The 23,773-nt window shown below is 33.7% G+C and overlaps 1 protein-coding gene across 31 annotated transcripts in view; it reads left to right on the top strand.

Annotated features, from left to right (window-relative positions):
• The first annotated feature begins 732 nt into the window (after positions 1–732).
• Positions 733–23,773, top strand: part of slo (calcium-activated potassium channel slo) — a 103,123-nt gene continuing 80,082 nt past the window's right edge. For 23 of the 31 annotated variants that reach the window (XM_018522220.1, XM_018522221.1, XM_018522218.1 and 20 more), the window contains exon 1: positions 733–1,451. In XM_018522220.1, coding sequence (XP_018377722.1) covers positions 1,143–1,451 — 309 coding nt within the window. In that variant the 5' untranslated portion in view covers positions 733–1,142. The remainder of the gene's footprint in view (positions 1,452–23,773) is intronic. The other 8 variants (XM_018522219.1, XM_018522228.1, XM_018522227.1 and 5 more) reach the window with 1 other exon arrangement.

The following is a 23,773-nucleotide window of genomic DNA, read 5'->3' as shown; positions in this document are numbered from 1 at the left end:
AAGTAAAAAGAGTATAATTGTATACGTATAAATATATGTATACATAAATAGGTATACAAGAGAGCTATATAAACGCGGTGGAAACGGAAAGAACTCGTCTTTGCGTACTTGTGTATTCGTACGGGCGCGCGTATATGTGACACGCGATAGTACAGTGTTCAGTGAGTTGTGTCTCCTGCCTGTTCTCTATATTGCTCCGGCCATCCCTTTCAATCACGGACTCCAATTAGAAGCGATACACACCTGCGGCATCAGTGACGGCGGCGGCAGCGGCTGCCGCCGAGGGTGGTAAGAACGAATCAACACGGCGCAAGTCCTCGGGCCATCAGGATCAGGTATCCACGACTGGTTACTGCGCGTACCGTGATAGCTACGTAGGTAGGAAAGCGGAGCGCCTTTGCTAAGGACGCCGTACTCGGTGATTCTCGCGTGTCCAACGGAGACGTGTACATTTGCCTCGAAGTAGACTTCTAACGAGGATAGCGAATCGTCAGTCGCGGACAGTAGTGCGTCAGTTAGAATCTACGATGGTGATTGAATGATTCTTGAAGAAAAGGCGCTTGTGAACAAAAGATAGAAGGCATTTTTTCGGAGCAAACAAATACAGACGTATATCTAATAGTTAGAATTGAAGAAACGATAGTAAAAGAGTGATAGGGGAAGAGAGGGAGAAAGAGAGAGAAAGGGAGAGGGAAAGAAAGAGAAAAAAGGGAGAGAGAAGGAGAGAGAGAAGGGGAGAGAAAGGAAGAGTGCGAGAGGTGGAAGAAGAGAGAGAGAGAAAAAGAGAGAGGGGGGGTTGAGAGGATAAGAGTGGAAGACGAAGTCTAGGTGTCAGCGATTGTGCGTGGCAGAAGAGTATAAAGGAAGAAGAGAGGAAGAGATTCGGTGATTCGGATTTTTTTATTTAAACAGAGCGCACGCTCATAAAAGAAGAAAAGAGAAAGAAACAGCTTGTGGTAGCTGCGTATCGTGAGGACGCGAAAGCAAGCCGTGCACGGGTCCTTCTTAGCGCGTGTCGCGCATCTCCCGGAGGCGGCGCGAAATTATGAAGCGTATAAAGTGCGTCCTACTGGCCGCCGCAGCTGCCGTTTGTGATAGTCGCCGGTGAATGTGTGACCCGGGGGCAGCAGAGATCCGCCGGGATGACGACCGAAGGGACGACCGTGCAGCCCCCGGTGACGGTAGAAGGCTGCCTCAAGGAGCGGAAATGGTGGTGCTTCCTGCTGTCAAGCATCTTCACCTTCCTCGCCGGGCTGCTGATCGTGCTCCTCTGGCGTGCGTTCGCCTTCCTCTGCTGTCGCAAGGAGCCCGAGCTCTCCCCAAATGACCCGAAGCAGAAGGAGCAGAAGTCGGCCCGCCAGGGCAAGGAGTTCGAGGGGACTTTTATGACCGAGGCCAAGGACTGGGCCGGCGAGCTGATTTCCGGACAAACCACCACTGGACGTATCCTGGTGAGATTTTCTATTTTCTTTTTGTAATTATTGTATCCCGGTGCGTCAGGACTGTTCGATCATTGTACTGATAAACAGAAATATAATTCCAGTATAGAAGCACATACACTATCAATAATATTTGTATAGTGATTTCCAACGTGATCTATATTATATTTTTTAAGTGCATTTTTCATTCATGAATCGATTTGATTTGATTGTTAAAATGTTCAATAAATATTTGCAAAACAATTAAAAATTTGTTGAAAAAGAAATTGATTTTTTTATTTAACTTATTTTTACAGTTATTTTCTCTATTTTTTATTATTATTTTACTATTCATATTGTATCTTTATTTTAATTTCAAAATTTATCTATTTAACTTTAATTTATGAAGAAGAATAGTATAAAAAGTACATTTCTATGATACTGTTAAATTTCAGAAGGAAATTTATCTGTAAAAAAGAATAGTATTAAGAAAACAATAATCTGTATCAATTGTGTGAAATATAAAGAATTTCAAATTAATTTTTAGATATAATAACAATGCTTTAATTTCTCTTACACATCTATTGTTTTTCAAGGGCAAATAACAATAGTAAACCAAGCACGACTTTTCGTGTTGATAAATATATTGTGAAGTCTTTTATTTCCAAAGTTGTGTATTATATTCTTCTCAAATCATTTGAATAATATTCATTAAGCATAAAATTCTGAAACTATTCTATTCAATATAAAATAATATCAATGATTTATGTTGAACTTGTTTGACAATTTAATATAACGATGTACATTCATAAATTATTTCAATCTTACAACTATAACTAATACGGTAACAGAGAAATTTTTTGATCTATACAAAAATTTCCCTATTTAGAGTCTGCTCACAGCAAGACATTTATCAGACTCGATAAAATTCTTCCGCTGCGATATTATTAAATTATATTTGTAATCGGATTTCCAGAAAATGAAATACAATTCGGCTAAATAGGTCATACGCCGAAGAAAGTACAAAACTGATTTTAAAGAAAATCCGATAAGAATGACGATTGAGAGGGTGGAGGAGAAAAAGACGAGACAGAGGGATATATACTGATTAAAACTGTTCCGTGCAGATTCGTGCCTGTCACGAGACGCCATTAACGAAAATTTGGGTCGGCATTAAACTATCGTTTAAATCTAATTCAAAAGTTCTCTCTCTCTCTCTCTCTCTCTTTCTCTCTCCCTTTCTCTCTCGATCTCGATCCTGACTCCACTGGACGGTATCGTGGCAGGAATTTCGATATCGAGGACTCATCCGTCCCCGTTCGTACCACGCGCCGTGGTGCCCTACCCGGACGCACGAGGATTGACGTCGCGCATCCCGGACGTTCTACGGGGTGAGAACTGGTGGCGAAACGTGTATACACGTAGATTCGCGGCCACTTACACGTGTATACGCGCGTGCGCGCACACGAGATTCCTAGCCTCGAGCTCGCATGAGAGTACGAGTGTACGTGGCCGGTGACCCAGTTTTCGTTCGTGGAACCAGACACGGCAACGGTCCCGAGGTAGAGGGGTAGCTTCTATGCAGTGCGTGTTCCACCCTGAAAGTGCGTTTCCGTCGCCATCGTGACCAGTCCGGTGGGCTCTTTCTTGTCTTCGGTTCTATCTTGGATAACCTTTCGGAGCGCTCGCGAATACATTTACTCCTTGAACTATATGGATAGCCATCCTTTAGTTGGCTGTTCTTCTTTTTACATCCTTGCCCCTGCTTCCGGTTGAATGCGTTAAGTCGGGCGGGAAGGCAGTGCACAATTTACGAATGGCTTTATTCAAATTTTATAGCGGGAAGAGAATCCTCCGTTCTATCAGGAGCATAAATCGGGAGAATGAGTCCCAATTTACGATCGTGTGGTTTATACATTAGGGTAATTTTGAGAGCTACGTCGAAGAAGCAACGCGAGACTCGATTGTTGGTTTTTCCGTTTGCTGCGGAAAAAAATTAGATCGTGCACTTGTTCCGCATTTTGCAGTGACGCAGAGTTATCGATGTCGTGCCCTTGCAGAAATTTAGCCTACTCTTGGAGGCCGAGTCTGACGACAGATTGCAGCCGATCATGCGAGATCGAGTCGACAAAGTTCAGATTGTAATTACAATTCCGACTGTGAATAATAGAAACTTCGCTATATTGCCGATCTCGGATTTCGATCACGGCCGACAGCAAGCCCGCCATCGATAGTACAGTTTATTGATGACAAGGACATTGGCGAAACGATTTTAATATTCTTCTATCTATGATAAATAATACTGTAGACGTTGCTTGTCTATCGATTCGATTATGCAATCCGAAATCACGCATATTGCGATAATCTCAATTGGGAGTTCTCTATTTTTCTTTCTGAACCTATCGACTTTAATCCATTAATTGCGTTTTTCGCCGAGAAGCGCAACAGATTATATTAAAAATCTTTGTTTAGTTAACGAGAAAAATATATTATTATATCTTTGAATGATGAGAAAGATGATATCACTGATTATGATGCTAGTTCTTTTATATCATTAAACAAGAAAAATTTATAAACTTCTATATAAATTTTGAAAATTTTTTTAATAGTACTAATAAACAAGTTTTAAATAATACACGTTTCTTATATTTAGATAAAGTTAATTATTTTTAATTTTTTCGAATTATTAATGTAAAGTTAACATTAGTTCTAGTTAATCTAAATGAAATTTCTACAAGTTGTTTAATATTAATAGTTACCGTGTTAAGATGCGTTTCATAATTAATTAACAATCAGTTACTGCCTGACAACATGCTGACCATTACTACTCAGCTATAAAATTAATGTGGTTAAATATTGTGTACAAGTTTCTTGCTGGTCAGCGAGCTTGTAACATTTTACATTATTCACGACTCTGAGAGGATTTAGACCGTGCTATAATGTTGTCAGGAAAATTTATTAACCTTTAAATGAGAAACAATTTGTAAAGAAAACGGTATATTTCCATTTTTGTATTTTTCTTACAATGAAGATTTTGTTGACCAAGTTAATATTGATTATTTTCACTTTTTCAGTTTACACTTTCTAATTTTCATTTACAAGTCGAAATGCAAAACAGTATTACTTAAAGAAAGAGTACAAAGAAAAAAAGATAAAAACTACGAAGTTGTTTTGTGAAATAGAATTCAGGTCAAGCAGTTTGTATGATATATTAAAACCGTTGAAAAATGAAATATTGTTTCTTTACGGTACAATTCATCAATAGATTAAATTTTTAATTTTTATGCAAAAATGTCAGATGACCGTGGAAAATAATCTCGCTTTTGAAGATTGAATAGTGAATATTGAATGGAGAAGGCTTTAAAATATTGTTTTTCTTTTTTGAGATGTCGTGTATAATCTTACGTTGATAGAATTTATGTGCTTTTGACATTAGAACATTGGCAATTGGCCTTCGCGACGTAATACTTCTTGTTGTTTGAGATCAAGTATCGTGGCTGTAGAGATATGATTCGTATCTTAATTAAGCAATCTAAATTTTAAATGGCATATACATATTCGAGCAAGTTTGCTAGACGAAGTCTAGTATAAACCAGTTTTGGCATGATTTTTGGGAGTTGATCCCAATATGTGCTGGCGCCATTGAAACTAAACTTGTATCGACATTCGTGACCTCGGGTCGCATTGGGATTAGAAGCAGTAGTTCTCGGCTTTATTCTAGTAGCAAGTAATTACAAAGATGCAAAGTATAAGTTAAGAAACATACGCTGTCTAGACGCTGCTTTCATAGAAAAGTCGAATTGCTTTAGCTTTAAATGTCGTTCTTTTACTTTTTAAGTTAACGATAGAATTTTATCCCCTATATACAAATTTAGTTGTGTGACATTTGCAAGTAAACTGAATAATTTTATTTCAAGAGATATTTAACATTCATGACATTTTATGATATTACTGTCATATATAAAGTCATAGCAAAATGGAAGTAGTAAAAAGTTTCTTCGGTTTTTTAAATTACGTTTATCCTCAAAACAAATACAAAGTAACATTGTAATATATTTGGACTTAATATGATATCTTGATATATTCTAATTTTCTTTTAATACAATATTTTTCATTAAATTTTTTAAATAAATGTTATAAACCTAAGTGGAAAGATATGGGTGAATAAAGTTATTAATTTAATTGAGAGATTATTTTTACTTTCTGAATATTTAACAATGCCTTTTAATGAATAATATAACGTAACAAAATTATCTATACGCTAATTAATTAATTTTGATAGCTAATTAATTAAAATTCTTTTCAACAACTATTATACTCATGAAATGCTTGATAAGAAGAACCAGAAGAACAGAATTTGGCAAGCTGCTCATACTGACTTCTTGTTAACGATATTTATCTATGTCATGTTCCATATACGTTCATTTTTGCATGATTATATCGAATTCTAATTTTCTTGCACGAGAACTCATATTTGCTGACTATATGGAACGTTGAGCTCTGATCCTCTTTGACATATCAATTCCGGTTTTTTTGATTGCGAAAATAGTAAAACGCGAATTCGCCCGTTTTAGAGCCAAAAACTTCTCGAATATTTAAGCTGTCTCTCGATACCCAACTTTTTATCTTGTTGGCTGTGCGCTATGCATCGTCTGACGCGTCACAAGCGGAAAACTTTTTTAACCGGACTTTTCTCGATAGTTCTGCCTATGTTCAAGCGCATACTATAAATGATAATATACACTCGAAAATGTACCGGTAGGAATTTATAAAATTTATACTGTTGGAGTGTAGCACAACGCGTGCTCGAAAAAATTGTACAAATAACCACGCGACAGACAACTATATGAATTATGCATCCGCGATTTATGTTTACGTGACGCACGATCTACTTCAGAAACACGTTTTGCATGTTTTTTATGTTAGAAATTAATGTCCAGTTTTTGCTCCAGTTTGAGTGTTGATGTTTTATTTATTATAAAGCTAGGAAAATATGCGTAGCAAAGATTCAGGCGAAAAACATACGCTGTTTGATTTTATGACAAAAATGCGACCAGTCTATTTTATTTTGAAAATCGTTTACGTAAATTATTTAGTTATATTATTATATATAATCATGGCATAATATAATTCAAAGTAATTTTTCACTTCTTATGAAGCAAGAAATATTTAAAAAATAAAAATTACCTCGGGGAACACGAAAGATCTTGACTCAAAATCCTGGCTGAGGTACTATATTTTTCGCAATAAATTAAATTACTTACAGTTCTTAAGATGTGCTTAGATTAGCATCAAATTATTAATATTCTTCTAAGATGCTTATTAGCACCAAAATTATTAAATTGCTTGTTAAGTAATATTATTACTATAGTTTTGTTCAAGACTGCGTTTCAAGATTGAAAATGATTTCGACAGTTAGCAGAATTGGATATGTATATAAATTTATTTACCCTAAAATATTTGAGCATTGAGAGAGAGAAAGAGAGAGAGAGAGAGAGAGAGAGAGAGAGAGGGAGGGAGGGAGAGAGAGGGAGAGAGAGGGAGAGATCCGTTTTGAGCGAAAATAGGTTTTCTCTTAAATAAAAAATAAACATGTGTATAGTGTCTCTTGAGATCTTACAATAGTTACAAGTAAATCCGAGAGAATCGAGTAGAAACAGAAAGCCAATAAAGATTTAGAATTCTTCCGCAACGTGGTGTAATATATTGTACATATACATATACATACATGTTACACTTGCAGCATATACATTTCAATTTATTCACGAGCATAAATAATATAAATGCTCTTACACGACTAATATACATATGTAAGTTATCGAATATTATGAAAAAGATATTTATCGCAATGTTGCTCGTTAAATTGCTGTCGCTTGTTAAAATGCATGCGCAGTATTCTGCAAAGGAAATAGGATAGTAGGTCACGATAACATCAATACTTTGGAGGTAGAACAACTAATGTCATTTTGCAGATTGGGATAAAAAAATTGTATGCAATCATTTTTTACCTTTTGTTTTTGAAATTATGGTTTTTCAGATTGTTATATACCTTCACATATTAAATAAATATACACATATTCAGAAAAGCATATGTACGAAAATACGTTAATAAGATTTTCTATTTTATAAATTAGTGAATATTATTTAATTATGGTTGCTATAGATTTTGCGATTGATTATTGTAATCATTAGTATTTGGAATAATGAAAATAATACCATTATATGCTGTTGTGTGATAATCGAAGATAATTCTATTAATATTGATCAATAGTCAAATCAAAGTTGATTGTGCACGTAAATCGCTTAGTTATGAGATTCATTCTTCAAACTCAATTTGAATACCTAAACCAATTTTATAAAATCAGCTTCTAGTCGATCAATTCTATACGCTTACTTTCACCGAAAATGGATAACGAAGCGGAATTGCAGGGAAGTCAGAACGTTACTATTACGGAATTACGTAATCGTGAATATTGTACATAAAGCAGAAAAAAGAGATAAAGAAAGTAGGATAATAATAATACTACTTGAATTTAATCATTAAACGTTCAATTTTGCGGAGAATTATGAGATGATAGTTTTTTTTATGATTGAGTACCCACTTTCATCTCAAAAATTTTCTTATACTCACCGCAGTATCGACATGACGAGAGATAAGTTTCAACGCTATCTTGCACGCTACGTCGATGCACTTTATCCGTCAATAACGTCGTTGACATTTACCTCTGTGGCAACCGACGACGAAGATAACATTACTTGTGATAAAAGTTACTTCGCGCGGACGCGATGTAACGCGGACGAGGCATCGAATGTTGGTTGTTATTGCCGTTTTCACGGACGACTTTCAAGTTCGTATCTCGCGTTTTATTTCTCGTGTTAAAGCTCATCGAGTTATAGGCCAACTGATGTCGTCTTGCCCGGACTCGGGTATGTTTAATTCAGTACGACGAAGATACGTCGATCGATACACGTACACGTAGACACGAATATCTTTTCTCATCTCTTCACAAAAATGCCTCGCACTATTTTTCGTGCCCGATTTGTCCGCTTTCGTACCAATTCTTTATAAAAATATCACTAATTTTTAAGTTATAAGCGATCGGACCGTCGCGAGTTTAGAAATTTCAGGATCAGATTCCCGAATTTCTTTATACCTTCATCTTTTAATACCTTTGTTTATATCAAAGTAAATATTATTTTAATGAAATTTTAATGTCAGAATTAAAGACAATTTGTAAAGAGACTAGAATGAGAAACAGTATTATTACAACAAATTAAAATTTTAGTTAAGTGAAAATCAACTTTAAATTGAGTAAAGATATTTGTAAATGAAAGTTAATTAGCTTTGAGACTGGAACATTCCGTATATACACATAGCTATGTACAAAACAGAGTTTCTGCACTACTGAAGTTGCAGAGTGCACATAACTATATACTCTTTTTTCTCGCGTTGGAAAAGATGTCGCGTTCCTTTTAAAGAGCGTTTCATATTCGCGGAATATTTTTCGTGGGAAGGATGAGATGGTTACCAGATGAATTAATGCAAAATCCCAGGAGGCAATGTCAATATCGAAGAATTTCACGATGCAGAGTTTCCGTCTCTGTTATTTTCTGGAAGAGATATAGATGTTCGGAATTCTTTGAACATGATTATGAAACAAGACAATATTGATTGTTGATATAGGGAAAGTACAAGGCAGAGGAGTATTATTACTGTTTGCATTTTCAAGATAAATAAAACGTGAACTCGTAAGTAATGAATTATTTATTTTGAAAGAAATGTCAATAATCTATAACGATGAAATGTTGTCACGATTTTATGTGATAAAATTGCGCATGATAATCAAATTACTTTTGTAGTGTTAAACGACAATTTGATATCAAATAATGTGATTATATCTGATTATACTTATATAGGAAAAAAAAAGAAATAAAGATAAAAGTTTTTCTGATAAAAAAAGAAAAATTAATTTTGCGATTGTCCATTCCTAAGCTATTGAAGTATATCTCCAAACTTTGTTTAGAGCGATTTTTTGTGCATGATACGTATAATATCTGTTCCTAACTTAAAATGATGAAGAACATAAAAAGCGAAATCTCGATGTAACTCGTCTTCGATGGATTCGATAAAAGATGATTTCTACGGGAACTAAATAAAAGAGAACAAATGAGAATATGTATTCTTAATATTGAACGCATATTTTCTTCGTATTTTGAGAAAAAATAAATAAATAAAGCAAGGTATATATGAAAAGAAACGTTACGCAATAATATATTATTCGCTATAATAAATGTTATATTATATTATATAAAATATTATTATTAATATATTACAGTCAGGTATTATCAATATAACATAATATAATATAATATATTATTATTGATAATATTAATGGATAAGTATTATTTTGATTTAGTTTTGTAACGAGTTATTGTATATCACAAAACACACAAAGCATAATTATACCTATATATTTGATAATTACATGTATAGGTATTATATATATCTTTCATATATTTTATATGTATATAGAAAGAACATTATTTTAATAATGATAGAGGAAAATAATACTTTCAATTATTTGTTTTTTTTTAATTTTAAATTTTATAACTGTAAAAATAAAATTTAATTTGAATTCAAATTATTCCTAAATTTATCAAATATTATCGACATTATATGTATATTAACAGTAATTTTAATACGCGCATCATCAAAATATTATTCATATTAAATTAAATAAAACAAAAATTGAAAGGCGGAGTTAAGAAGTAATGTAACATAACGTTCATACGTTATGTATAATCGGATAAGAAGTGCGAAGCCACAATCGTGACATCCTTAAGCCGACGACGCAAGTCTTATTTCTCGCATTAGGATTTATCGAGTTACAGAATATCCGTCATGACCGTCTCATAGAGTACATACTGGAGTATATTTAATTCAGCATGACCAACCTACCTGGCGCGATCGATACGCCAAGTGTCGCAAACGAAACCGCCAGGCCGAACAGTTTTTTAAGACTGAATGAAGAGTTTCTGCCATTGCGGCAACGCGGAGAGAGCTTGAAGGAGATGCTGGAAAGAATATCTGAAACTGAAAGAAACGAAACGACTTTGGAGAACATTCATCTATTTCTGTCACAACAAGGATTAGATTCAACTACTATTCGTTTTGTACATGTAAAAAAAATGTATGGAATTGTAAGAGGTTGCTTTTTTCGTGAAAGCACGGATGTTTATGATTTTAATTCTTAAAAAAATTATATTACGAGTGACACATATTAGACATTAAAATGTAAATCGCGGATTTTTTGCGTCTTCAATACAAGGAAAATAATAAAAAAAGTTAGCATATTTATAAAATGACGAACGTACTATGTATTACTCAGTCGACACCAATTAAAAGTAATATAACGTATAATTTTATATATTTTAAAACTCTTAGAGTGAATCTCACTCTGAAGAGTGAAATCTCATTTTTAAAGATTAAAAATTGAGTCATTCTTTTTCAAAATTAGTTTAATTTTCACTCTTTAGAGTGAAGATTCCACTCCAAAAAATTTAGAGAATATCCTTAATATCAAAGTTATAATTTCACATTCAACAATGTGCAACTGTTGTATAATATGTTATTACGTTTATGTTGTTGAATGTAAACAATTTTACATTTAAAATTATAACATTAATGTTATGTTACTTTTAGTTTGTGTCGACTGGGTTAAGAAAGGATCATCTAAAGGAGTTACACGGTTCGAAATCCGGGGTGCGAAAGCCCCTGCATCTCATCGTACGTTACATCGCGTCTGGTCTTGTTAGAAACGGCTATAACGGTTTTGCATTAGAGGTTCAGGTGGCGTATTAAATCCGTCCGTTTCCCAGACGTTTAAGCGACGTCGATTCGTACGACGTGAGCCGAAAGTTGAAGCGGGATTAACTACGAAATCCTTGTAATTGGTTGGCTAACCGTGGAGTCAACCCAGATTTAACTCTTAAACTATATATCTTAAACTATATACATGGATCGTTCCTCGATCGTATGTTAGCGGTGCTGGAGTCGTTATCATTCGGATATATCCGGACAGCTCTCATATCCGTGGGAAATAAGTAATTATTGATAAGACGTGCGCAACAGCGGATCTAATTTCGTTATGGGTATCCGACGATACTGTAAACTTCTGGAAGATGATACATACTCACCAATCTTCGAGAAGCGTCTTGATATAGCGGGATGGCGTCGAGCTTTTCGACGCGTATAAAATTAAACCGACCTGCAAATATGTAGACAGATCATAATCCACGAGGCATGATCACGTAGCCTTGCGTTATGCAGCTGTCAAGTGACGCGCTCGGCTTTCGGCTCGTTCGTAAGTACTTTCGGCTTTTGGCATCCGCCGGATCGCCACTTCGCCGAATACGTAGATTAAACCTGGATTCATGATACGCAATAAAATGTTCGACGATTCGCTGTAAAAATATTTCTGACCCAGATAATGAATTGAGAGCTTCGAAGTATTCATGTCGGTCGAGCAATACCAAATGAGAAAAAGATCGAGGGTGAGAGTGAACATTTTCCGATTGAAGAGACTGAAAGACAAATTAGCAATTTCTACTTTTCAACAAAGAAACAGATAGATTGCTTTATCCTTTTGCAATCTTAAAAAGCATAACAGGGACTCTGGTTGCAACGAGATCAACTCGTCTTTTTTTTTCTATAAATATTTTATGACTATGTTGATCGAGAAAAAATGGCCACTGTGATAATACTGCAGATATTATTTCTACGTAGTATAGCGGCATTAATCGATTTTAGCAGGACAGAGGACGTGATTATATAGAAATATATAATATAGAAAGTTGGACGTGTGTGCGCGCTGTCGTACAGTAATATTCATGCGCTGTAAGTTGAGTAAACAACCGTATCGATCTTCAAATAAGCATTACACTACTTGCTTATCACTTTAGGAGTTGATCGTCCGTGGAACTGATGGTAATGCACAAACTCGCCAGTTAGTTAACTTCTTCATTGTGCAGTAAATTGAATGCTTCTAACGAGCATGAACAATGTGAAATGTCGAAGAGTTGTTGCTAAGCTTTATCGAATTTCTAGGAAAAATTACGATCTTGAAAATTTCGTAGTTTCAGAAATATCCCTCATCTTTCCGTTTCAATTTTAAATACGGTTGCCCAACTTTGTCACGCAATTCTTTTATATTAAATAAATAAAATTTAATATTAATTTAAAGTTAAATTAAATAATATATCTTCAAGCTATACTTCACTTACATTGAAAATAATTTTTTAATTTTTATTGTATTAAATGAGTATAAGAGATTTCTAAATGTATACCAAGCGAATTTATTTATTGATATATTTAATTTTTATTTTTTGCATGTGTATATGTTTTACATGATAAAAAGCACTTTTGCAAAAGATACTCATACCATCAAAGACGGTAAATGCTTTTCCGTTCTTCTTGGATATGGAAGAAACATAGTTTAGTTTAACAAATGTAGTTATACATTAATTTTATCGTAGTAATGTTGCTTAAGTAGCAAATTAGTTTCTTTCTTTACACGACGCGGCTATCGGCAAAATGCTGGTCGAGAAATGAGATTTCTACAACTCTTCTCAGCTGGAACTGACGTATCCACTGAAATTACTTAAGAGTCAAGAGAAGAGGCTAGACTACTTGGAACAATCGGTCAAAGAAAGAAATGCCGCGATAAAGGAACCAGAAGACAGAAGGAGGAAATGTTAAGGTATAACAGGGAAGATCGTGACGCACCAACGTTCATTCACGTCGCGTTGCGCACAACGAGACGCATTTCCGTCCGTCGAAACTGGGTTACAGCCCCGTTGTACGTGATATCCGTCGCTTCGCGAAATTGGGTTTTCATGCGCTTTCCCGCAATTTAAACTATCGTCATGGAGGGTCACAGCGTCGTAAAAATTAGATTAGCGCCGAAACTTTGCATCACATTTATTGTCGCCCGAATAGTAATCGGTTACGTGATTGAATAAAGTAAACGAGCAATGCGAAAGAGCGCTATTGTTTTATAATTCTGTCATGTCATGAAGAGTTTAACGTTGCAATGCTCTGGTCGGAATTAAAGCTGAACGTAATCACAAACATCGAACATTTGCTTCAATATTGTAAATACGTTTACAAAGAGAGAGCGGAGAAGTGGATTGATACAAATGAATTATTATTTTACCTTTGCATATATAATTGGTGTAAAGAAATTATATAGTTGCTTTTTAAAATAATTTGCTGTTTACAAAATGCAACTACATATTATTTGTAAAAAGTAATTGTGTGTTTTCTTTACATCAATTGATTCATCTCATTACTCTATATGTAAAAGATACGATTGAAAAAATTAATAATTTACGAGATATTTTATATTTCAAAATGTGCCAGAATAAAATATAAAGTATCTAGTAAACTATTGATTTTTTTGATTATTTTATTTTAATACTTTTATATACAGAGAGAGAATAACTAGAGGAATCATATTATGTAAAAAAAAGTATACGGTTTAAATTGAAAAAGCAAAGGTGATCTTCAAATATTCGAAGTTACTCCACCTAGAAAAAACTAAGTAATGTCATTTTATGAAGTTATCTTTGATACTAAACAGATGATAGAAAACATAAATTTAATAAGTTACAGTCTGTAACACCTTTAATGAGACACTCTGTATATATATATATATATATATGTTCCTTTTTCATATATTTTTAAAATAATGCACTGAATTTATCAATAAGTGTAATTTCGTAGATTTATTTGATTTTTGTTTAAAAGGCGCGCGTGTCAAACGCAAATATAAGATATGAAGATACGTGAGAATATTAACTGGCATTTTAAACCCAATAATTTTTCGTGATAAATTATTACTTTCGGCGAGCCGTTCTTTCCCAGCAAGTGCGAGCGTGGAATGTTTTAATCGATACTCGTACATAAACCCACTTTTAATTTACCGCTCAGCTGTCCTGCCTGATTGCATTCATCTCTCCACTCATTCCCATCCCCATCGGGATGTCATTCACAGCTGTACTCCGCGTTGCAAAAACGGTAAAATTGGAGTATGCGAAATCGAATCGAAATCACCTCCATGATTTAATACATCGTTAGTCGCCTGCAAGCGCAGCCCATATTCTTGTGTTATGTGCACCTTGTGTGTTCCGCTTTTTCTCTCTTTCCCTTTTTTTCTTTCATAACCACAGACTCGCAAGGGCGGAACTTCGTGTGTCCGTTTTCCTCCGCTCCCTCCGTTCGATTGATCATCATGGTATCCGTAAGCCAATATTGTACAATCGCAAAAACCTTGCAACATCCTTTTTGCAATGAGTTCTAGGATGCATGTAAGTTTCAGCGGCTTGTACCGTTACATATACAGCGTGTACTGTAACTTATCGTGTACAATGTGGCATATAAATAGGATGTTATGTTCGACGGTGCATAAATTTACTAAATTACTATATAAATAACTTTGATAATGAATAAAAAGTAAAATTATAGGTAAAGCGTATGTAAATAAATTGTTTATATATAAATTATTTGTGTATAAATTAATTTTCATAATATTACGACATATATTCTTCTCCTTATTTATTCATTCTATCTATAAACATCGATAAACAAGGTTTAATCGACAAAAAATATGTTTAAAATTTTATGGATAATCGACGTTTCTCTCAAGTTCTTCTTAAGGTTGTAAATAAATTTAATAGTTCAGTGGATAGAATTGATTAATGATGTACACGAAACGAAATTGAATTTAATGCAGTGTGAATGTAATACGTTCATGCTGAAAGCTCGCTGTATCATGTATATAGTATGGTAAATTTAATTTATACGTGTAGTCCTCAACACACATACGATTATTATAGGATGCACGCAGAGGCAAGTACTTTATATAACAGGAACATGCTATAATATTGATAAAATAATGGAACAATTGTGGAAGAATATGCTAAAACGAGAGCTCGCACGCGAAGTAAAACAAATGTCACAGCTGTGGTTGATTAATTAACTTACATTTAATTACAGATAACTTTTTAAATTTTAATTCGTATTCTCTACACATTTATGTGCCTTTTATGGGTATAAACTTGGATTTTATATATGTACATACATGAAAAGAATAATTTTACCAAAGTACCTAATAATTTAGATATAGATCTGAAAATAACTTTGTTGGATCATCAAGGTATTGTGTAGAACTCAAGATGGTTATTGGAATGTCAAAATTTTTTGCAATATTGCCCATCATGCTTGAACATATAATAATTTTTGAGAGGATACCTAACTAAAATATTGTCCCACAAATAACATGATTTCGTTTGATTTTGTATAATTTTATCTGATTACAAACAATTTTCTTCATTACATATGAGGTCATTTGGTAAAATAAATGATTTTATCTAATATTACACAATAATTTATCGTGGTTGTATATATAATTATTGAATTATACAAAGGATTTCATATGAATTTTATGATTTCGGGGACTCTGTCCTACGATTACATTAAGTGATTACCCCCTCGATAATTTTGATAGCCCAAGAAATTTTCAGAGAGTACAGATCTGTATCTAGTTATTTTTAAATACTCCAGTAAAACTGTTTTTCCCATGTATCAGATCTATCAAAAGTTATTTTATCAATAATAAGAAGAAATTCAATGTATACACTGTCGTTTTATTCTATAGCTTGTACGTATCAAGAACGCAGCAATTTCGCGGATACCTCTCAACGTTACGTCATTATCAACGAAAACTTTCGCAGCGATAACGAACCTTCGAAGAATTTTGGCAAAACAGGAAACTGCATGCGGTCAGTCAGTTACGTGCGGAGCACGTCTAACGAAACCGCGTAACACTAATAGCACGTCTGTCGGTGCTAATGGCTGTCGCAACGCAGCTATCTAAGGTGCCTTTGAACGCTGTATAGATGTTCCGAGAGTCTTGCTCTTTATGCGGACGCATGATGACGAAGATGACCACAACGACCACGATGACGATGGAAACGACGATGGCGACAGTAATGTTCCGCATGCCTCTCGGTACGCTAATTTCATCGCGAGCGTCGTCGTGCCAGTCGCTCTATGTACGCCATCATCGATGATTCGTTCCCGCTCGTTGCCAATCTTATGCCTCTGCACGTAGGCGAAAATAGCGTTCAGGGTTTTCGGCGTGAATCAACTTACTGTGGCGAGTCGATTATGACTCGCTTTGGGCAAGACGAGTGGGTCACGTTTGGTGTTTGCGGTTTCCCTCTGGAGCGTTCCCGTAAACACAAACGACGACGCAATGAGCCGGCTGGGACCGATAATGCTTTAAGTAATCAACGGCACGGATGTTGCCTGCCGACGGGGTAGTTGAACGGCGATATCACGAGACCCTCTAATGCTATTGGGTTATTATTCATGATAGGAAAACGAGGGATAGGTAGTTTCGTTACGTTTTTCCCTTATCACTGAGAAGCGGTCGTCCTACGAAGAGAACCGCAGAGATTTATAATACTATATTACATGGAAATATATGATAACGTTAAGAAGACACTTTTGTAGGCCACTCAAATTATAACTCAAATGATAACGTTAAGAAGACACTTTTGTAGGCCACTCAAATTATAACTCTAGCTCCGGTTACTTCGTAATAATAGATTTTAATGTAATAATGTTATTAAATCTTCTTTTTTATTTCATTTTTAATATATTTATAGTTTAATTATTTAATGTAGGTAGCATGTTCGTGCTGATTCTTATTTATAATTTACGTTTGGAATTATATGATTTCAGAAGCGTGTAATAAAGAATATAAGAACAAATAAAAGTAAATGTTTTGCCATTAAAGTAATTAAAATATATTCAACAGTAGTTATTAATAAAATATCTTGAATTTATGGTAATCCAAAGTCGAGGATTGAACATTTTGCTATATCATTTTATCGAGGGGAATAATGCGATACTGGACATACATTATAGATATTGGATGTGCAGTACATGCTGAAGCGCAACAATATGTGTTATGCAATGAAACAATTTACAACAATTCTTTTACCTCTAAATAAATAATGCCTAATTATTTTTGTTTTATTTTTCTTCTGATTATACTTTCAGGATAATGACTCTTATATAAGCGACTATAACAATATAAAATGCTGGCAGATAATTGTACGTATTTCAGCGTCGCACCAGTTAAGGACTGCGCATTTATGAGATAAAAAAATGAAATTAAAAAAAAGAAAAAAAAGTAAGATTTATTTCAGTTAGGTTTCCTTTACGTTTCCTTTACATTACATTTTATATTAAAAATTATATATATTATATTTATAATAAAATTTTAATTTACATAGATTTTTCAACAAAATCATATAATAAAACGAATATATTTTTTATGATATTCATATTAAATAATATTTATTGTATAATATTCTATATATATATATATCACTTAAAAAAAATTATATTTAAATGGATTGATTAAATCTTTTTTTAGTTCTTTAAAGAGTTTTTAAAAACTAAAATAATTAAGTTTTTGAATTCATCAAGAATACATTATTATAATTACGATTAAGTTTTGTGTGAAATGTTCTATGTGCATCATTCTCAATATATCAAATATTTGTTGAAACGAGACTAATGTCGGCGTTCTGTAAATGGAATAATGTACATTAGTACAGTAACGTTGTAATTCTCTATTGTACGGCGCATATTACAGGTGCAATGTTGTTAATGCACGATAATAACACGATTGAATTAGTTACGTACATAAATGCGTCATAAATGCGATTGGTTTTATCAAATATTCGATAAGCGAATAATTTACTTGGTGTCGATTCGAACGATGTCACTTAAACTTAATACATGTATTATTTTAGTATGCAATATCTCTTATATATCAACGTGGGTTGCGCTTTTATAATTGCAATTTAAGAGGAACAATTATCGAATAACGAAAAGCTTGGTATCCTTTTAAAACGCGCGAGAAAGCGTCCCTTTGTAAGGGAAACAAGTACAAGCGTATGACGGATTTTAGTTAAGAGAGACTTAATTACCGTAGGTGGCGGGACACGCGGCCATGACACGAACAAAAGCTAGGATTATGTACGCCAACGGCAGGATAAAGAGATTATAAATACGTCTCTTGCTTATGTATATTCGCTTTTTTAATTATCATGCGTGCGAGATCTTAATTGTAATTATCGATTTCTGTGAGGTTAAATTAATATTATTAGTTGTTCTATGCCATTGTTTCTAGCTGAACAATTTTTTTTAATTTTATAGAATTACTTACATGTTACTTACATATTTCAAAATCTTGCGAAATTAAAAATAATTATCTGGCTAGAAATAATGACAATTGTAAAGTGTAATGATCATTTTAGTGTCAAGATATTACGAAGATATTCGTTATTGAGAAAATTGTAGCACTTTTAGACATTACAGCGTTTCTAAGTAAGTGAATAATATAAAATTATGCCACTCTCTATTAATTTCAGTGGACACTTATTGAAATATAAGAAATAATAGCGAGCGGTGAGACAATTTTATGTCTGTCGAATGTTGAATTAAGCAAACATCAATTTTTAAGAAACACGTGATTGAAAGATACTACTTTATACTTTAACAAGTACAACAATCTATGTCTAATAATAGTTTACATTATTTACTATCATAATTTAGCCTGTGATAGTTCATTTACGATCGCATTCAGTTGCTCGTGTGTAAATTGCCGACATGAAATTGGGCAATTTGCATACGGATCTCCCACGCGCACACCCACGTGGAAGTAAAAGAGTCATTTAAAGCTCGAATTAACAAGCACTATAACGAGCATAAATTACAAATAGATTTATAGATAATTCGCTTCGTGTGTTTACTGGACTGATTCGATCGATCTTGTCTCCATCCTATTATTTCCTATCGTTTTTATACATAATACATTCGCCGGTAGCCTGGTACCAAATTTCGTGCAGCTAGATTTTGATTATTCCGACGAGATACAAGAGGGGCGTATGAACGTAGAAGCGAACAAAGGATGAAACTCCGAAGGATATTCAGAGGCAGGTAGAATGAGAAATATTCATAATATTGTGTATTTCCTTCGGCCTCCGTGTCCCCGTTTGTTGTCTGTCTCGTGCATTAGCGTCCTTCGTCGTGCTTAGACCTATTTTAACCCTGTGGAACGTACTGTCGCACTGGCACGAATAGTCGTATGAAAACGTTGCATTCTTATCGGCCAATAATACGATATTGTCACGGTACCGAGAGCGAACGCGCATATACATAACACGCGGCTCCATGACACGCTTTGGCTCGCGTGCTGTCGATGCACCGAGCTTCATGCAAATTACAATGCGTCACCTTCCGTCGTTACATCTTGATATACGCGATTTCCCGATCATTTATCATCCACCCGCAATTTTCATCATGCTATCTCCTAATTGGAATTTCTTGTAGCACTTCTTCGCATTCTACGATGAAATCTTGTTTTCCTGGAATTCTTTTGCAAACATTCATTATTTTCTCTCTTACTCTTTTTTCCCCTTTAAATTATATACTTTATATAATTTTCTAATAGTCGGAAGCTGTTATCAAAAACAATCTACGTTTCTCTCCATTACAAAATGCATTTACTTTTTACTGCAAAGTACTGATACTTTTTATTGTGAAAATGTGCAAATTACGAGTTTAGCGAGTCTAATGGCGAGTACCAAGAAGCTATAATTCATATTATACCAAACTACTTTTCTCCGCGGAAACTCGTGGCTTTCCCGGAACGTAAACATATTTAACGGCGAACCAACTCCTCCTTCTCGAGGTTCATTCCCGAGGGTACGGATAGCGACCAGTTCGACCAGTTTGTATCCCAGAAGCAGCGCCGCAAATGGAAACGGAGTCATAATGGTATCGCGAAAACAAAACGAGAGCGTGCATATAATGCGCCGGCTATACATACATTCACAAATGTGCGCGTGTCGCCACCCGCACTCGAGAAAGTGTATGAATGCCCGCCGTGCTGGTGTGTGGGTGTCAACCTGCAGTTTATTCGCAGTCGAGTTGTTGCTTGGCCACCGGAGACAGAAGGGCGCCCGCAGCGTGGCCAAGGGTGACCGAAAGCTTATGATCCCTTAACGCTCTCTCGGAAGAGCCTCTAATTTTAACGGAAGTGGGTCGAGCACGTTGCGCTATGGCCGATCGAAAATGCATGCCTGCGCAGTATATTTAACCTCTCGAAAGCTGCATTTTTACATCAAGGTTTATCGCTTACGCGATAATCAATATACATATTTGTTTTGGAACCTAAAAAGCTGTTTACAATACTAATCACTTTTTCACACTAATTGCTGAAGCATAGGTCTTCTTTTATAAAAAGAGTATAATTTTATTATATTTATTACTTTGTTATATCTATATAATTTTGTTATATATTTATTATTTTGTTATGAAAAAGTGATACATGTAACATTGTTACGTTTAATGATGTCGGTCGATTAAATTAAAATTGTATTTCAGATATTATATTTTAATCCTAATTAGAATACATTCATGTTATAAGCTTTTCATTTACGTCGTAAAAAAATATTTTATATCATATTATAAGAGAAATATTTATTACTGAAAGATTATTTGGATTTGTAATAAACATATGAAATTCGCAGTTTTTTTAATTTGCACATAATCATAAGCTTTGCGTAAATAGCGTGTAATAAGGTGAGTGAAAAGTGATTATAATGAGATCTTAATGTATATTCCGTGTTCCACTGCATTTTCTGCTACAAGAAGCGCGAGATAAATTTGGGGACCACGATTAAAATGAATTATTCAGTGGCGCTTGAATCGACCGCGTTCGCGCAGTGGATTCGTATAATTCCTTGAGATCTGTGTTGAGATGGAGAATTCTATTTTCTTTCCTTCCTATATTATTTACACCAGCAGTCTTTTCAGCTACAGAGGCGTTAAATTGGAAGTCTTAATAAGCAATCTTAATGAACTCATTACGGAATTATGTAACAACTGATACCTCGATGAACTTTGATTTAAATAAATAACAAAATCTTATTCCTTATAAATTTCAACTCATTAATTATCAAAATATTTAATTTTTATATATAATAACGTTTTTTTAATGAGAAATTAAAAAAATAAGCCGAGTTGTCAAAGTATATATATATATATATATATGATATATTTTTTGAAAGATTAATAGTAATATTAAACATAACTCAGATTTTATATCATGATGTAAATGTTATTGCCGTATAATGTTATCATTATTTTGCTTTACGTGCTCGCAATTTTGAATTCGTCGTGTTTGTACAGGACACACTTAGGAACATCAATAACAGTCATTGACAACGTTGTTAAATATAGTCTGCGGTGGACAAGACACAAGCTGTTAGCAGACTGCAATTAGCAGACTGTCACGATCGGCATTTGACCTTTAAACAATTTGCCAAACATGCGCATATAAAAGTCGTTATATGTATAACCTTGTCTTAAGAACATATAAAATGTCTGCGTGTTTTGAGTGACGAATCATACTTGAAAATAGCAACTGTAATATCTATTCTTACAGCATGTTTAATCAAGGAAATTGTCGCGCAGAGATTGTATAACAATCATGATTGAACCTGATTAACACTGCCTTCGTAATTATAGAAATTCTCTTTATCTCCTTTTTCCATCGACGTCATTCTTCTTCAGATATCTTGCGCTTGGATTTCATTAGGAGATTTATACAAATCCTAGCGCGCTCCAGGATTGAATTACATTTGCATCTTCAGGCGCTTCTTAACTGTTAATTCGAAAAGCGGCGCTTTCGGTGCGGTTATCTATATCTGAGAAGGTTATTGCGATTTTTATGCTCATGTAGATTTGCCCTAACTCTTCTTACTCAAATAAGATTCGCAGCCGGAATTTTAAATAGAAGTTAACCAAAGATTTGATTTAATTTTCAGCGACAGTAGTGTAAAAAAATATGACATTTTATATAGCTTTAGAATAATAACTTTAGGATATTTTAAAATAATAACATAATAACAGTAATTTTATTAACATGTTTAACTTGAATATTTACGTTTGCGTGTCAAATCGCATATTTTGCTGCAATTTATTATATTGATACAATTCTAAGTTTTTTGTTTAATATAGAATATAAATCATTTAGAATGTTTTTGTTACATATTTTAAGATTTAAAATTATTAATATAAATAATAATTTATAGGAATTATTAATAATGTACATAAAATAAATTAATTTCACAGTTAAAAAAAAATTTCGCAGTAATGGCCACAAAATGTACAACTTTTGTAAAGTAATAAATTATTAAAACTTTTTTCAAACTTTTTATATTTTACATTTTTTATATAAGCTCTTAAATAAAAACGGTATACAAATGAAAACGGCGTTTTATTAAACAAATTAAGAAATATATATGGTATAAATTTAATGGTAGGAAAGTATATATTGCTAATAAAATTGGAATGGTTACAAAAATTTATTTACCGATAATTCACGAAAAGGTCTACCAACATCCGGATTGTAATTTGTTTTACTGACAGTCGCTGTATCTTCTTGCGGAGTATCTACTCATCGTCTCGTCGGCGACTGAGAGATCGTTTCATACGAACGATAGCCGCCTATTTATCCGCATGCTATAATTGGAATTTAACCTTTAGCCGACATCCAAGAGACGAAGAGAGAGAGAGAAAAAAAGAGATACAGAGAGCGAACGAGCGAGCGAGCGAGAGAGAGAAAGAGAGAGAGAGAGAGAGAGAGAAACTGCAGTCGACCTATTTAATAAACTTCTTTCTTTAGTTTATTTTCTTAAATTTCTTGAATGTGAAATAATAATTATTGCATGTGAAATCCGACCATATTTTTTATAATACTATGTAATTAAATCCTGGTTCCTTCAACGATTGAGAACAAAGCAAAAATTTTTGGCAACCTACGCATTATCTTCAAACAATCCAGTGTAAAAAAACGTAATTCGGATAGATTTTATAAAATCTAAAATAATTTTATAATCATTTAGGAATAAAAATAGCGATTCTCATTCACAGCTGAATTTAATTAAATTAATTAAATTTTCATAAAATAGAGAATTAAAATTTTCCTCATATTTTATACGTATATTATATCCTTTCACAATGCAATAATGCTACTTAAATGTCAATAAAAAATAAGAATAACTTATTAAAATATTTAAAAATTATTTAGTACTATAAATAGCATTGTTTATTCATAACAAATTTTATACATTTGTTTATATTTATACATGTATAAACATTTTTGTTTAATGTAGAGTTATATATTTATATTATATATATATATATA

Source organism: Trachymyrmex cornetzi, unplaced genomic scaffold (assembly GCF_001594075.2).
Source record: "Trachymyrmex cornetzi isolate Tcor2-1 unplaced genomic scaffold, Tcor1.1 scaffold129, whole genome shotgun sequence".
Taxonomy (NCBI): Eukaryota; Metazoa; Arthropoda; class Insecta; order Hymenoptera; family Formicidae; genus Trachymyrmex; species Trachymyrmex cornetzi.
This window is presented reverse-complemented; position numbering and strand designations above follow the sequence as displayed.